The sequence below is a fragment of the Mustela nigripes genome, chromosome 16, assembly GCF_022355385.1.
Source record: "Mustela nigripes isolate SB6536 chromosome 16, MUSNIG.SB6536, whole genome shotgun sequence".
Taxonomy (NCBI): Eukaryota; Metazoa; Chordata; class Mammalia; order Carnivora; family Mustelidae; genus Mustela; species Mustela nigripes.
In genome coordinates this window covers 57,096,070-57,113,468 of record NC_081572.1, presented here as the reverse complement: position 1 = coordinate 57,113,468, position 17,399 = coordinate 57,096,070, and the positions used below count along the sequence as shown (strand labels likewise).

The 17,399-nt window shown below is 48.6% G+C and overlaps 1 protein-coding gene across 6 annotated transcripts in view; it reads right to left on the bottom strand.

Annotated features, from left to right (window-relative positions):
• Positions 1 to 17,399, bottom strand: part of MYH10 (myosin heavy chain 10) — a 118,115-nt gene that overhangs the window by 88,962 nt on the left and 11,754 nt on the right. For all 6 annotated transcript variants that reach the window (XM_059380380.1, XM_059380379.1, XM_059380383.1 and 3 more), the window contains exons 3-4: positions 8,408 to 8,564; positions 1,811 to 1,838 (exon numbers count right to left, since the gene is read on the bottom strand). In XM_059380380.1, coding sequence (XP_059236363.1) covers positions 1,811 to 1,838; positions 8,408 to 8,564 — 185 coding nt within the window. The remainder of the gene's footprint in view (positions 1 to 1,810; positions 1,839 to 8,407; positions 8,565 to 17,399) is intronic.

Here is a 17,399-nt window from a genome sequence, read left to right as displayed (position 1 = left end):
TCCAGCATCCCCAGCATCATTGGTTCTACTCCATCGAGACCCCTACACTGTCCTGACCTGTCTACTCCCTCCCAACAGTGCGCTCCCCTCTGCCCGTGCCCCATGGGACAGCTTCTCCACCTCATGTTCTCTGTTCCCTTGCTCTGCTGTCCCCCACTTGCTGCAACGGCTCCACCTTTTGATGGACGGGATCTGGTTCCACTCCGCCGCTCTCCCGTGGAGGATGGACCACAGCGATGGTCCCAACCGTCTCCACTCTCACTCTATCTGCTCCCCCCGCCTTGGCCCTGTGTCTTGCTTGGGGCTAGGAAGACCGCAAAGGTGACAGGAGCAGGAACTTGAACGAGGCTCATGCACTGGGGCTCACTGTCTTGCTGCTTCTGGAACCTTGCCCCCCCCCAAGAGCCAGCAGCTGCAACCCCCCCTCCCCAGAACCCACAGCAGAGACAGGAGCAGCCCCAGTGGTGGAAACACCAGCTGAGACAACCCAGTTGCCGGGAGGAGGATTTTAAGCCATGATGTGCCAGGCTGGTTGGCTGTTCAGGAAAAGCTCACCTGCACAACCCCAGAGGCTGAACAAGGCTAGGAGAAAACGTACGCAACAAGCAGACCCGTGCCTGCTACCTCCACCTCTCCTCCCCTGGCTTATATCAGATACCGGAGCTGCGACATCAGGGAAAAGAGAAGTTAGAGACCAGAAGGTTCCAGCCCCTCATTCAAACTCGTCCACGGTAAACGCTGGACCATGCACAGCAAGATTCGGTCAGTCTCCAACAACTGCCCTTCACTCTCCCCCACAGTTTGAGAGCAGCAGGCCTACACCTGCGGTTTGGGATTTTAACTTTTCCACTCTCCCATCCTTTCTCGAGTGTAATCTGGCCTCTGCCTTCATCTCAGCCCCTGGTGCTGGACGGACACACCCAGGGCCCCGGTCTCTGTGGGGCTCACCCCGTCTCCAGGCTTCTGTGCTGGCCGTAGCCACGGACACACACCCTCCTGCCTCCTCAGCCTCCCTGACCTCTGCCTGACTCTTGCCTTTCCGAGGGGCTCCACACTCAGCCTTCTCCCTCCCGTCCTCTGGAGGCAGCCCCTCTCACAGGCCTGCACCTGGGGCAGCCCTCTCCTGAGCTCCACATCCAGGCGGGTAGTGAGAGAGGCAGTGCGCACCGCAGCCAGGTCCTCCCCCACACCCACTGCCTCCACTCAGGGCCTGCACTTCCCCTACAGGCTGCCAAACAGACACCCCAGGCCCTCCAGTGACTCCCCTGCACACTTGGCACAGTCATACCTCCAGCTTTTGCCTGCACCGACTGACAGCCTCCCGATCACTCTTCCGATGCAGCCCACACTGAAGCCAGGCTGGTCTTTCTAGCTAACGATTCTTTGCTAAGCCAATCTAATGGCATCCCGCTGTGGATATGGCTTCATTCACTCCCGGTGCTCGAGCATCCAGCACACGAGGCAGGTGACCATGGGTAATGCGGACACACTGCCGACATGTCCACACTGCCGAGCCTACCAGGTGCACGCAGAAACTAGAGATGAAGGTTTCCCAGATAAACACTGCAAAATGTGGGAGACGCCCAGTGTGACCACCAAACAGCGACCCTGGATTTAAGCAACCTATACCATCTCAGTCTTAAAATGGTCACTGTAAGGTTTACATCCAATTCTTAAAATTACTGCTCTACTCTCCCCCTCCCAGACCAAAAAAATAAAATTAAATTAAAAAAAAGCAAACAACCAAGAAACAATTGCTTTAGTTTCCAACAGAATCACAAACAAGTCAGAATGTTCAATATTTACTTACGTGCAAAGAATTGACTGGTCTTCACGATCTAGAAAACAAAAAAGAACACAAAAAAACAAAGTGACCATTTGCCTGCTTTTTTTAAAGACCTGATATAACAAAGTTGCAGTCGTGGTCCACATCGCGCTGGGGACTCTGCAGACTCTGCGTCTCTCCCGTAACGCTTCCCCGCCCCTTCCAGAGCCCTGAAGCCAGTCTCTTTGGCGCGTGGTAATGCCAGGTGCTGAGGGGGTAAACAACGGCCCCAGCTTCGGGGGCTACGTACCCTCATCAAGCCTGATGCGCAAGCCCAGCTCCGTCACTGGCTTCACCTGAGAAGTCCTGTAAACATGCGACCCCGGTCCCTCCCTCATGGAATCAGTTTCAGGCCAGCAGGGGCTGACCCTCCCTCGCCCTCTATAAAGAGGAACCCCAGGTGATTCTGAAGCAGGGTCAGGTTTGCAAACCGCTGCCTTTCAAAACGGCTTCCAGAACACCCACCACTGGAGAGGAACTGGATTTAACTTGACCTTAAAGGAGGGGAAAAAAAAAAAATCATCACACACTAAGTGGAGAAGGTGGAAGGGGGACAAACACTGCTGAGTCTAACGGCCGTCTCCAGTCCAAGTGGCATTTGTCCCCAAAATGACAAAAGAACGTGCCACGGGGGGGATCGAACGTGATTTTAAAGTGAAGCATGATTTGAGTCTTCAGCTCGGTTTTTCAAAGGAAAGGGTGAAATTCAAACCCACGTCCAGCCCACGGACGAAGCCGCAGTGTGGGACGTGGGACCTCCAATCACTTCCGAGCCTGCCTATGTGCTGAACAGGTGAGAAGTGTTCCTGGAGCCGGTGGGGGAGTCTGCCCACGCCCCGCGGCTGCCAGGGGCGAGCGCTGGGGAAGCTTCCCAGACCTTCTCCCTCTGGGTCCTCAATGCGTCCTTCTTTTAACCCTGTTCTGGAGTTAGACGATACCACCGGCTGCCTGCCCCCTAGAATGAGCTGCCCAAGGTCAGGCTGTCTTTTGTCCTTATTCCCACGGTGACGTTAGCCTTGATTAGGGTGGCTGACTGCAGGGCACTGGACCCCTGGGTGCTGGTCCCCCTCTGTTGCAAACTCACCTTGCATCTCTAAATGTGGCATCGACACCTGCTGGCGCCAGCACCTTGACCTAAGATACTGGGATTTTATCAGGTCCTTGCTTATTCACTGCGAGCACGAGCCCCAAGCCCCCCAGAATGCAAGCCCCGAGCCCCCTATATTCTCCAGGTCTGCCTGAGCAACTTCCATAGAACTCCATGATTGCATGATTTTTACGGCTTTTCCAAACTGGTTATCATAGTACAAACATCAAAATGCATATAAATTAACCAAAATTCAATTGCCTCCTAATTAGTCCAGATGGCTTTCTTCCTTCCAGCTGGAGACCTGCACAACCACAGCCCACCCTTCAATTCTGCAGCATCCTTCACTCCCCGTGCTTCTCACCCCCCGGCCCAACAAAAACCAGAACAACGCTGCTGGCCCCACATATTGACCCTCTGTGTTTGTCCGTCTGGTCTTGTATGGCTTCAGGCCTCAGTTTCCTTAGCCATGCAATAAGGGTATGGGCTTGATCACCTCCAAGATTCTCTCCAACTGTGATCCCACCATCCCTCTCTTCCGCATCATGAATCCTCATTATTCTTCAAGGGCCAACAAAAGCACTATAATAATGCACAATGACCTTGACCTCTAAAAACCTGTAAATGGAAACAAAGCCTCCCCCTGGTATATATGGGAAACAATTTCACTTTCAAAAATGCAACTAGCCTGCTGAAGATTACAGACTCTTCTCCTAGCTCAGTGCTTTCCCAAGCAACCCCAAGAATCCCACACGCGGATCCTTGATAAACCCACGCCGAGTTAAATCCTATGTCAGCAGCGGAAACAGTTTCAAATCAATGACCTCAGCTCCTACCTTAAAAAACCAGAAAAGAGCAAATGGAATTCAAGTGAGATAGAAGCCAGGAAATGAGAAAGAACAGAAATCAAAGAGGGGCGCCTGGGTGGCTCAGTGGGTGGCTCACCTCTGCCTTCGGCTCAGGTCATGATCCCAGGGTCCTGGGATTGAGCCCCACATCGGGCTCTCTGCTCAGCAGGGAGCCTGCTTTCTCCTCTGCCTGCCTGCCTCTCTGCCTACTTGTGATCTCTGTCAAATAAATAAATAAAATCTTAAAAAAAAAAAAAAGAAATCAAAGAAATGGGGAGCAGGAAAAAGAGGAAAAAAGGAACCAAATTCTGGGTCTTAAAGAAAAATCATACAATTGATAAACCTCTAGGTAAACTGATCAGGAAAAAGACACAAAACACCAATATCTGAGGGCGCCTGGGTGGCTCAGTGGGTTAAGCCGCTGCCTTCGGCTCAGGTCATGATCTCAGGGTCCTGGGATCGAGTCCCGCATCCGGCTCTCTGCTCAGCAGGGAGCCTGCTTCCTCCTCTCTCTCTGCCTGCCTCTCTGCCTACTTGTGTTCTCTCTCTGTCAAATAAATAAATAAAATCTTAAAAAAAAAAAAAAAAACCAATATCTGAGAATAACTACTCCAAATCCCAGCCTGACAACCAGGATGAAAGGGACAACTTTTTTTAAAGATGAAATCTGCTAAGGCTCATTCCAGAAGAAGTAACTTGATTGGCCCTGAATCTATTAAAGAAATTTAATCTGTGGAACTCATAAAATGTCCACAATACCTCAGTTAAAAAAACAACAGGATGTGTAATTAAAAACCTTACCACAAAGAAAACATACTTCACCGGTGAATTCAACACAACATTTAAGGAAAAAAATCTTATCAAACTTTTCAGAAAACTGAAGAGGAAGGAGGAGCTCCCAACCCATTCTCAGAGATAAGCCTCACCCTGACACTGTGACTACAGAAACATGATAATACAAAAAAATGGTAAATATCTGTCATCGGCAAGGACACAAGAATTCTTAACATGCTAGCAGATCCATTCCAGCAATATACAGAGGGGAGCACAGGACTAACAGGTGACATTTGTCCCGCAAGGCAACATTAGTTGTGTCCAAAGGCACTTTACTCACTGTAACCACAGGCTAAAGAACGTCACCTAGTCATCCAAACAGACGGAGAAAAACATTGGACAAAACTCAACAACCATTCAAGATTTAAAATGCTTGAGCAAACCAGGAATACAGGAGACTTTCACGAATTTGGTTAATGAGCAGCCTTAAAGGCAGAAAACGGAATGCCGTCCCCGAGACCAGGAACGAGCCCAGGATGTCTGCTGTCCCGTCTATTCAACAGCACAAGGCCAGAAAAAAATCCAAAGTGTAAGATGGGAAGGACATGGTGAATGTCTCTGTTGGCAAAGGACACAATGGTCTCCACGGGAAATCCCAAACACTCGACCCAAAAAACCTTCCAGAATAAGTGAGTTTTGCCAGGTTGTAAGATACAAAGCCAATACATGTACTTAGAGATATTTCTATGTATCGACACTACGCAACTGGAAATTTTTAAGTTTAAAGTTCCACTTAGTCCTAAAAAACATGTAACGCCTACTTACATTAAGGTATTATTTTACGCAGGTATAAATCTAATGAGAAAGGAGTTTGTGATTTCTGCCATCAACTTTGTGCCTGAGAACTCTACTTTCATTCATTCATTCAATGACTTTCTTGAGCACCTACTATGTGCCAGACACACACTGCATTTTATTAATACAGAATCCCCGAGAATCCAAACTTAGGGAAAAAGGTAAGCTCTCTTCTGTTTTTGTGCGTTAAAGCAGCAACTGATTGGTGGGACCCTATGCTCTGAATCCTCCCCTGGTTAGCGGCTTTGCTCACATTGGTAACTGGAAACCTACGTGAGCAGCTTTGGTAACTACTGTGAGCCATACTTTGATGAACGTAGTATGTGTCCCAACCCAATGTGTTATGTAGGACATCGGCCCGTAGCCCTGACCTACAGAGTGGAACGTGATGGAATTGTTTAGAAGGGGGTTTTTGGTTAGTATTTTGTGTCACACTTTTCGATTATTATGTAATCAAAGCTATCAACTAATTTTTTTTTAAGATTTTATTTATTTATCTGAGAGAGAGACAGTGCACATGCAAAAGCAGAAGGAGGGACATAGGGAGAGGGAGAAGGAGACTCCCTGCTGAGCAGAGAGCCTGATTCAGGACTCGATCCCAGGACCCTGAGATCATGACCTGAGCCAAAGGCAGACACTTAACCCTGAGCCACCCAGGTGTCTCTTTTTAATTTTCATATCGAATTTTATTATGGTGGAAAAGAAGATGTCCCACTGCCTTGGTTTTGAACCCTAGTTCATTACCTCTTACTACCTACATTTTCTTGGGTCAAGTTTTTAACTTCTTTGTGCCTCCGTAAAGTAGGGACAGCCAATTCTTTTGACTTCAGACGATGGCTGTTGTAGATTACATCATACACATAAAACGTTTAGCCCAGGGCCCGGCACACAGTAATATTCAGTAAATGCTCATTCTGGCATTGATAATGGTATCAGTGATAATGTGATATGCTGGTAAGCTACACTCTCCTTGCTCTGTAGGCATGTGGCTGGTTGGGCAACCCAGTAGTGGGACGTTAACATTTAATCACTCTTAACTATTTGGTCAGATTCAATTTTCCCATTCAACCTGTCAAGATCACTTGAAGAATTCTCTTTCTTTTCATCAACTGTATTTACTACACTGAAGTTATCTATACATTTTACAGCAGGCATCCTGCATCAAGTATACGGATAAAAATGTCCCAACGGGATCCCGCCGGGGGACACCCCGACAAACTAGACAGCTTCCATCCGCAACTGGCACCTCCGGGCACCCTTTCCAAAACAGCCACGAGGATGTCACAAAAGACCATGGAATGGCATGGGGATGTCCTGATTCTCTCTTAACACTGTCTCCTGTACTTTCCCTTCCCACTGAGCTAAAGGAATGTGGAGCATATTTCTGTATTGTTCTTAGGCTGTTTGCAACAGATTCTAGAACCTTCCCTGGCAAGTATGTGAAGCTCAACAGCCTGAAACTTCCTGGCCTTTTGAGAAGTTAGAATGGTCACGTGACCATCACCTCCCCCGCCCTCCACCGCCTTCTGGAAACTCCCCTTTCTGATAAACACTTCAGGGACCAGAGAGGGTCAACCATCCCCACTGGGAGAATGGACTCATTTCAATGGGAAATACAGACTCAATGAGAGAAGGAATATACTTTGTCCAGTTTCTTCTCCCCTGTAAGGCCAAGGCTGCTCATTCCTACAAATGCTTTTCTGCGTATATAAGGCTTCTTCTTCACGCAGACACAGAACGGAGAGCAAAGCAGCTGACCATCCTCTCTCCACGATCAGCAATTCCCCATGGCTGTGGGTCTTTCTCAGGACTCTCTGGCCCTGAAGCTAAGAAAGGGCATTAAACGTCATCTTTTTTCAGCCTGAGCGGATTCTGGATATTCCCCTGTCCTCACCCATCGATGACGCTCTCCTAGGTTTGAAGTGCTTCCCGTTGGCCAGGGTTCTGGTCTCATGCACAAACAAGCAGTGGGAGATGGGCAGTGCACTTGGTGAATGCCCTCACACTGCCCTTCAATTTCAGATCCAGCCTCTGCGACCCGCAAGACGGTGACATGCGGAAGCAACATATCCCGTTCCCGAAGATGACCAAACTATTTTGTAAGAACTGATAGATCTGGGACACCTGGGTGGGTCAGTCGGTGAAGCGTCTGCCTTCGGCTCAGGTCACGATCCCCGGGTCCTGGGATCAAGCCTCACGTCGGGCTCCCCGCTCAGTGGGGAGCCTGCTTCTCCCAGTGCCCCTCACCCCATTCTCTCAATCTCTCTCAAAAGCATAAATAAAAAAATCTTAAAAAAAAAAAAAGAACCAATAGGTCTTATCACACTTTATGAAGTTTCTTTCTGAAACGATGAAAGGAGAGGGAGCATTACTACAGGAGAACTCACACAACACCAGGAAGGCCCACGTTTAATGCTGTCTTTTCAAGTGATAACATGAAATGTGTTTGAAACTGCTACGTTCTGGCTTCCAGGAAAATGTCCCCCCCGTAAACATTGTGTCTAAAGGCATGATGCAAATGAGTGACTCTTCCCATGTACATTTTATCCTAAATCCAAAGGGGAACAGTCGAGAACAACCGACTTACCTGTGCTTTCGAACGTTCCCTGTTTTAAGACAGAAATACTTTATGACCTTCCTTTCCCCAAGGCGGCCTCTACCTTTTCTGTTATTCCTCCTGTGGCTCTTCCTGTGGGTTCTAATTCCTAGTGCAAGACAGCTCTAATCACACTGGCTTGCGCTGGTTGGAGAGCAAATATACATAAAAACTAGATGCTTTTTTGTGAAAAGACAAACATGGCGTAGTTATGATGGCAATCCTAACTTCCTCCAGAAAATGACCACGCTGCCCGTTCCAATCTTAAGAATTCAAAATTCTTCTACAATAAACATCTGTTACACTTTTATTTATTTATTTATTTTAAGCTGAAAGCCCTTTGGAGAACAGATAGACACACACACACGGAAAACCGACCTGTCCTTCGAAACCATATCTGGGCCGCGGACGCTCCCACTTACCCTGCAGCATGCACCTGTAAGCAGACTCCGAGATCGCATAGATGTGCGGCGGCATCTCGTGGCGTTTCTTCCCTCGGTACATCTCAATAATGTTCTCAGAGTAGATTGGAAGATTCTTGTAAGGATTTATGACTACACAGAAGAGTCCAGAGTACGTCTGGAAGAAAAACAAAATCGTGTTAAAAAATGAAAACCCAAAGCCCCTGAACACATCAGACGGCCAGAAACCACACAGCGCCTGGAGCAGGGGCCTTTGATGATCTGAAAAGGTGGTTAGTAGAGAGATTTGCAAAAATGTTAAAACTTCTCTAAATTTTTTGCTTCGGAAAATATGGTTTTTTTTTCATGAAAGATAAATTACTTATGTTATCTTTGTCATACGTTTGTTTGAAATGCATTTATTTAGAGAAAACAATGGTTTACTATTTTTAAGGGAATTTGTAAATACATTTTAACTTGGCTATCATTTCGAATACAGTGAGTACCGATGAACATAACCCACACGGATGCTCTTTGGGGAGAGCCTCAATTGTTATTTTTTTTTTAAGATTTTGCTTTTAAATCCTCCCCACAGCCAGCGTGGGGCTTGAACTCACAACCATGCGATCAAGGGTCATGTGCTCTACCCACTGAGTCAGCTGGGAACTCATGGGTCCCCAGTTTTTCCGAGCCGCTAGTCCAGAGCACACAAACCTTTCCTGATCAGCACGATAACCACTTTTCAGGATGGACACTGAGTGCACTTTTGATTTGGGGGTTTAAATTCCTTAAGAATGACTTCTGAGAAGAGTGCACAAAACTGTCCGCCTCACACTGGGGTGGTGGCAGGAGGGCCCGAGGCATCTGGGAAAGGGCAGCCCGTGGCCCCGTGATGAAGGCCTTCTATTCAAGGGGAGCTGGGGGACCACATCTCCAGAAACTGGGGACTGATGGTGTCCAGCGCGAGGGCCCGCTTCCGCAAGGACAATAGCTGCGTTCACACAGGTGGGAACCCTGGGCAGCTGCCACCAGAAGGCTCTCGAGAGACCACCGGACTCTGAACACTCGAACAGGGGAATGCAGGCCGGCCCGAAGAAGGTAAGTGGTCAGAACCACGTCCGAGCTGCTCCCCCGCAGACTCCCTAGAGTCACGGTCATGGATCACACCTCCCACTGGGGGGAGGGGCAGAGAGAGGACAAAAGGCGAAAGGCTCTGGCCCCCATTCACCGGAAGCGGGGCACCTGTCTTACTTCTGAGCTGACACTGAGCCTGAGACCTCAGCCCTCGCTGACCACCGGGGCTTCAGACCCCGGCTCTGTCTCGTTCAGGCAGCTCAGGTCCCTCGAGAACCCTGGCCAGCTCCGGGCCTCCCCACCATGGCACATATCCCCGGCCAGCCTCCCTGTGCTGCTACAGAAAGGCAATGGGAGGCAAGAAACACAGGGGTCTCCGTAAGGGTGATGAAACTAAGGCTAGGCAATCTTGATTTCATATTTTGTCGAGTTTAACTTGTATGCAGACAAGTAGACAAGCCACAACGATCTACCTCAAAGAATTTTTCTATGTACCTCACCGCTGTTCCATTCAGAAATGAGATCACAGGCTGTCACAAAGCTACACAGTCTGCACTTCACTTTTTTAAGATTTTATTTATTTATTTACTTGACACAGAGAGAGAGAGAGATCACAAGTACAACGGGGAGAGGCAGGCAGAGAAGGAGGTGGGGAAGCAGGCTCCCCGCTGAGCAGAGAGCCCGATGTGGGGCTTGATCCCGGGACCCTGAGATCATGACCTGAGCCAAAGGCAGAGGCTTAACCACTGAGCCACCCAGGTGCCCTACATTTCTCTTTTATAAGAGGTAAATTACAGGGACACCTGGGTGGCTTGGTCAGTTAAGCGTCTGCTTTTGGCTCAGGTCAGGATCCCAGGGTCCCAGGACTGAGTCCCACATCGGGCTCCCTGCTTCTCCTTCTCCCTGTGCCTCTCCCCCTGCTTGTGCGCGCGTGCTCTCTCTCTCTCTCTCTCTCTCTGTCAAATAAATAAATCAATCTTAAGGAAAAAAAAAAAAAGAGGTAAATTACAGACTGGCCAAAAAGAAAAAACCACAAACCAAACAAACAAACAGTAAACCCCCAAGAAAGTAAAAATGTGGAAGTTCGGTCTAACATCTCACAGCATGGGTGACGTGGTAGCAGGTCTTAATGACACTTAAATCAGAAATCATTCCAACATATGTGTCTCCCACCTTGGGGGCGCTCTTCTGAGGTCTAGGATTACAAAGATGACTCAGTCTCACAAATATGAGTCCATCATCTAAAAACAAGGTTAAATCACCATCGGTATCCTGTGCCTGCCAAGCAGGGGGAGTAAAAAATGTTCTCAGGCAATACAATATTCAACCTTACGGCTTCAAGAGCTGCCTTTGAACTATCTGGAAGTTGGCTCCAGTACCGGGTTCCTGTAGAACTGATAGATAATGGGATCGATACTGTGTCCCCCTATCTTCCCCAAGGCATATGGCAGGAGGGCGATATGTTGTTAAAATATGTTTCTGAGACCCTGACGTTCCAATCAGACCTCATTCAGTGCCTGAACACACACATGAGACATTACGTACCTTCAAGAAATACACACTCTAGGTACAAAGACAGTAAATGTGCACTCAACAAACACAGAAAATAAGGCACAAAAAAGAAAGTGGTACAAAAAGAAAAGGAGAAAGGTGAACAGGATTATAAATAGGACAGAAACTCTGGAACAGAATACACAACCAACCCCAGATCCTGAAAGTCAGGGCCATCTCATCAGAAACTGTAAAACGAGGTATGAAATTCAGGCATCGATGGTCTCCGAGGTTCTTTCAAAGGCTATTTAAAAGTTAAAAGAAGGGATTAAAAAAATCGTATTAAAACATAAAATTGGGTGGCAGGAGACAGCCAAGGCAGAGCGAGAAGCTCAGCATCGCTGAAAGTAGTTTGTGTCATGGAATGTGCTTGGCGGCAGGAGCTTAGAAAGGCTGACTCAACAACCTAGTGTGTCCTGCATAGGGGATCCGCTAGCAGAGGTTCAGGGGAGATGCAGGGGAGAAGCATGTTTGTAAAGTGTAGATAGGGCAACTCCATGGAAAAGATACCAAAGGGCAAGAGATGAGGAGTGGGGAGTGGAGACTACTGCACCAGTCCCAGCACAGTGACCGGGCCCCAGTGAGAGGGAAGCGGGGAGTCCTGAGAACACTGACGTGGGAGGGAGACTCAAAGGCACTCAGAAGCTCTGAGTATAAAGGCCACGGAAGACACAAGCTAACGACAGCTCCACGTTTTCAAGCTTGAGAGGCTGGAAATGTTACTGATGGATGGGAAGAATGATTTGATGCGTGGGTAAGATAGCGAACCCCCTTGGAGCATACTGAGATGGCGGGATGCTGAAAGGGGATTCACTATAGCAGGCAAGCGCAGGAGAACACCCAGTGAGAGCCGGACACACTGACTGCCGAAGCCATGAGAACATTCTGAAGAACCACAAAGGCCTGAGGGATGTCTGCACAGCCTTTAAGACCCCAGCCCCTGTTGTTGCTGAGCTGACCTAAGGGAGACAGAGTAACACATCTGCACAAAAAGCCTGCCATTTTTCAAACATGCTATGCTGCTTTACGCCTCTAGGCTTGTATGTACGCAGATTGTTCTGCCTGGCATGCCCGTCTCCCGTCCAGTATCAGGAGGTTCTCCCCACCCCTATGAGTGCCAGGCCTCCTGTTAAGACAGGAATGTGCATACACATTATTTCAAGGTTTGAAGGATGCGGAACCAGGAAACAAGTGAGCATGGAGGTCAAGGCCGGGGCATAGAGCGAACATGGGACGGAACTGGGGGGTCTCACACACGCCGCTCCCCACCCAGAGCTCTCGGGAGGACATCAGGCCACCACCCAGAAGGAGAGAGATCACCCACACCGTTTGCAAACACTGCACCCACATAAATTCACATGTGTGTTTAAGGGAAAAAAAAGAACCAAAACCTGATAAAAGAAGGAAAACATCATCAACCAGAGGCTTCAGAGAAAACATTTACCTAAGGAAATCACCAATAAGATAAGTTAAAAGAATATTTTCAGAAACAGAGTTAGAGCAGGGACTCCATGTACCGGAACAGAAGCACATGCGGGAAAAGCTGTGGGGAGTGATCCGAGATAGAAAACCAAAACTCCACAGCAGGGAAAGTAAGGAGTAGAACAGCATCTGGAAATGCAGCGACAGACCTGGCACGTTTATCCCGGGAGCTCCCTTCGCAATAAGAAGTAGGACGAAGGTGCATAATACAGAGAAAGGAGGCACGAGGGTAAAATGACAAAAATACTTCAAGGACAGATGAAGACAAAATACAAAGCAGAGGTCACCAAAACAGGAACCACTGTGGCTTCCTTGGGGTAAGAAAGGCCAAAATTCTATAAAAAGAGCGATCGTCCCAAGCACATGTGAAACTGCCCCGTGCATGTGTGCGTGCGCCTGTAAGTGTGCAGGGTGGTGTGGATGCACACCCCAAAATAAGCCATGGAGCCGTCCAACATGGGGGCACGGGCTCCGACGAGATGACGCATGTGGACAGTGCTCCCCACTGGTGGCCTGACCCCCGGAGGAACGGCACGCAAGGACACGGCTACCGCCAGGACAGGAACAACGTTTGGATTACAGGAGACACAACGCCTAATTGCATAAGGTGAGCACGCCCGGACCTGGATGCAAACATACCAAACCAACCACGCTCCACATTTACGAGAAGGATGGACCATGTGACAGCGACCGAGTATTTGACGATCCAGCATCATTCTTCCTGTCTTCCACAGACGGTAGTTACAAACCCCAATGCTGTGGCAGGGAAGCAAGAGGCCGGGCAGAGTGATTAGCAGCGCACAAGGGCCAGGAGGAGGGTGGACACCCCCAGCTTTCCCCCCCAGCTCCCCCGGGCTGCTCATGGCTACACCCCGAGAGTCATGGGTGTCCCAGGAACACCGGGCCTCGCACAGCACAAAGCCCAGCAGGGGGGGATGCCAACCCCTGGCGGGCTCCCCGTGCTCGTCCCCTTTGCCTGACTGCCTGCCCAGAGCGGAACTCTAGAACGGGCTTTGGGTCAGCAAGAGCAGCAAAATCACAGTCCCGGTTGGCAACCGACAGAGGACGCGACACTGATGACTATGACCACAGGCTACCCCCGCGTGCCCTGTGAGTCCATCTGTGCCGCCCTGTGTTATCATCTCGGATGTGTTCAGGTGAGTGAAAAATGGATCGAGAATTCTGCTGGAGAACTGGGAACCATTAAAAGAAAAACCATAAAGGAGGAGCTGTAAAAATAAGTAAGTAAGTAAATAAATAAATAAAAAGCCTTAAAAAAAAATCATAAAAAGAAAACACCAGATGAAAACTGCAACACAGGGGCGCCTGGGTGGCTCACTTGGTTAAAGCCTCTGCCTTCAGCTCAGGTCAGGATCCCAGGGTCCTGGGATCGAGTCCCACATCGGGCTCTCTGCTCAGCGGGGAGCCTGTTTCCCTTTCATTCTCTCTGCCTGCCTCTCTGCCTACTTGTGCTCTCTGTCTCTCAAATAAATAAAAAATCTTAAAAAAAAAAAAAATACCAGAGACTCCATGAGGCACGATGAAAAGGTGACCCGAGAGCATCTGTGTCCGCGGAGGACAGAGGCAGGTGGCAGAAGCCGTCTCCGAAGACACAATGGCTCTGGATGTTCCAAACCTGACCAAAGGCATCGAGCCACAGGCAACAAGCCCAAGCTCCAAGCTGCATCTAGAGAAGAAAACTCAGCCCGAGCACATCCGAGCTGAACCTGCTGGCCCCGTGGCAGGGCACGCAACTCGTGGTCTCAGGGTTGTGGGATCGAGCCCCCGTCGGGCTCCGCGCTCAGCAGGGAGTCTGCTGATGATTCTCTCCCCCCAACCCTGCTCCTCCCTCCCTTCTCTCCGAAAATGAGAGAGACGGAAATGTATGTGAAGACACAGAGAGCGGCCGCAGCACACAGGCCAGGGGCTCAGAGCCAACCCTCAGCCTTGACAGGGGGCTATGATGTGTCTGGGCAGCGTCGAGGGAACAACGAAGAGAAGGATCAAAACACATCCCAGGGGTAGAGGAAAGAAGCTCCAACAGTAACAAGAAAGGTGGCTTCATCCGGACGGGGGTGGTGGAGGGCACAGAACTGGCCGGACCAGGAGGAAGCAGGAATCAGATGGTCCATCTCAGTCAAACTGTACATGTATATAAGCTGGATATTCTGATTAAAATGCTGATATTGGGGGCCCCTGTGTGACTCAGTGGGTTAAAGCCTCTGCCTTCAGCTCAGATCATGATCTCAGGGTCCTGGGATCGAGCCCCGAGTCGGGCTCTCTGCTCGGCGGGGAGCCTGCTTCCCCCTCTCTCTCTCTGCCTACTTGTGATCTCCATCTGTCAAATAAATAAATAAATAAATAAAAATCTTTACCAAAAAAATTATTTAAAAAATCCTCAACAAAATATTAGCAAGCAGAAGGAATCTAGTAGTATATAAAGAGACTATCTGTTCCTTCCCAGGTCATTTAAATACTCAAAAACATATATAATTCACCACGATAACAAAATAGCCACACAAAAAAAGAAAATCACACTATCATCTCACTGGGTGCTGGAAAAACATTTGATAAATTAACATCAATCAGGATTTTTAAAAAGTTCACCCATTCAGGATAAAAACTAGGAACAGAAGGAAACTTCCCTTAATCTGATCAAGACTAAAAACAAAACAAAATGGAAACAACCATCATTCTTAATGGGGAAATGCTGAAGCTTTCTCTCTGGGATCTGGAAAGACACAAAGATGCCCATCCGTGATCACCACTTCTCCGAGCGTCCTACACAGCACAATAAAGCAAGGGAAAAAACGTGCCAGAACTGGAAAGGGAAACAGAAAACTGTCATTATCTGCAGACAACGTAAGTGTGTTCTCAGATAATCCAAAAGAATCTTCAGTTAAACTGATACAACCTATTAAGAGCTCTTGGTAAGATTTTGTTTGTAAAAAACATGACAACGGGGTACGCCCGGTTGGCTCAGTCGGAGGACCGAGTGACTCCTGATCTCAGGGTTGAGTCTGAGCCCTGTGTCGGGCAGACAGATTACTTAAAAATAACATCTTTAAAAAACAAAACATGACAACAGTATTTCTACATAATGGCACCAATCACGAGACAATGCTGGGCGCCTGGGCAGCTCAGCTGGTGAAGCCTCTGCCTCCGGCTCAGATCATGATCTCAGGGTCCTGGGATGGAGCCCCACATCGGGATTCCTGCTCAGTGAGGAGTCGGCTTCTCCCACTGCCCCTCCCCCGCGCACGTGTGCGCTCTCTCTCAAATAAATAAAATCTTAAAAAATGAGAAAGAAGAAAAAGAAAACAATGCTGAAACCACCATTTAATAGCATCCAAAAAACCAAATACCCCAAAATAAATCTAACAAAAGATGTACTAGCCTCTACAGAGAAAACCAATCAAACACATTGTGAAAAATTAAGAATGAAGTCAGTGGGTATACGTGAACCGGAATGTCAAATATCTCAGTTCTCTCCCAAAATGATCTTCAGAATCAACAAAATCCCAAACAGAATCCCAGAAAGGGTGGGAGTGGGCAAGAAACTGACAAGCAGGTTCTAAGATTAATATCCAAACGCAAAGATTTTGACAACTACAGCGAGAGCCTAAAGAATGCCAAAAACGAGCGCAGGCCACACTGGACAGCAGGACTTACCAGAAAGCTGGCATGACCGAGACAGTGGGATCTCAGCCAGAAGACGGACGCATGGACCACATACAGAACTGTGGGCTGAGCATGAACTTAGGAGCACACGACACATGCCATGGAGAAAAGGGCTCTATCAGGAAATGGCACTGGGTCACCTGGACAGCCATCTGGGAGAAAGATGAATCTTGTCCCCATCTCTCCCGCTGCAGAGACTCCAAGTCCAACTCCAAGTGGAACCGGGGCTAACCCCAAGAAAGGCAGCATCACTTTCCCCTCTCAGACCAAGGGCAGGAGGAGAGTGAAGTCAGGACCTTTGCCTCCAGCCCAGCCAGGCCCCTCCGTCTGGGCGGTCAGGAGGCCCCAGGCCTTCTTAGGCGGAAGGCCTCCCCCCTATAGCCCCCCTCCCCCAGCCGAGGCAGCAGCTCGGGCCCATCTTGTCCCTGAAGATGGAGGTTGTAGCATGGGCCGGCCACCACCAGGCAAGGACCCCGCCAGGACCGGCCCGCACCTGTCTGTTGAACTCTGTCCACGTGTGGGTAAACTGCCCCCTGGTTGAGCTCTCACAACACCTGGTTCGAGGACCTTCTGTCTCCCGCTGGAATTCCACTACATCAGGCTTTACCCAGAAAAGCTGAATGCATGGGTTAGACAGACATGTACCCCAGCACGCAAGATTTCCCTTCCTTATCTACAGACAGAAAGGTGTGCCTGTGTGCCCCAGGGACGAGCCCCGGACTGGGAAACACAGATGCCCAAAATGTGCTGAACGCACAAAGCGGGTCAAGAAGCTTGGTACCGTACGCTCTGACAAGGGGAATGAAATAACTCAACCTTTTTAATTTCAGGGCCCTGAAACCCTCTTAGAAATCAAAGACTTGGAAAACTTTTTGCTTTATATAACTATATATGTTGCCAAGTTTTTGCAATTGTGTATCTATTAATTTTAGAATAACAATACATGTTAACATAAATAACATTTCTCATAAAAAATAACGTTTTCTGAAATCAGAGCGAGAAGGGTGGTGGTGTTTCATGTTTTTGCTGGTCTTTTTTTATTATGGGGCTTCACAAAAATAGCTCCATTTTCCTATGTCTTCACATTCAATTTGTTGTGCTATGTTGTCTTGGTTGAAGCGTCTGAAGAAAATTAGCCTTGCAAAGATACTTAGTTGGAAAAGGAAGGTGCAGTTTAACTGCCTTTTCACATGACTGTGGAGCTACGTCCTCGATGCTGCATCAA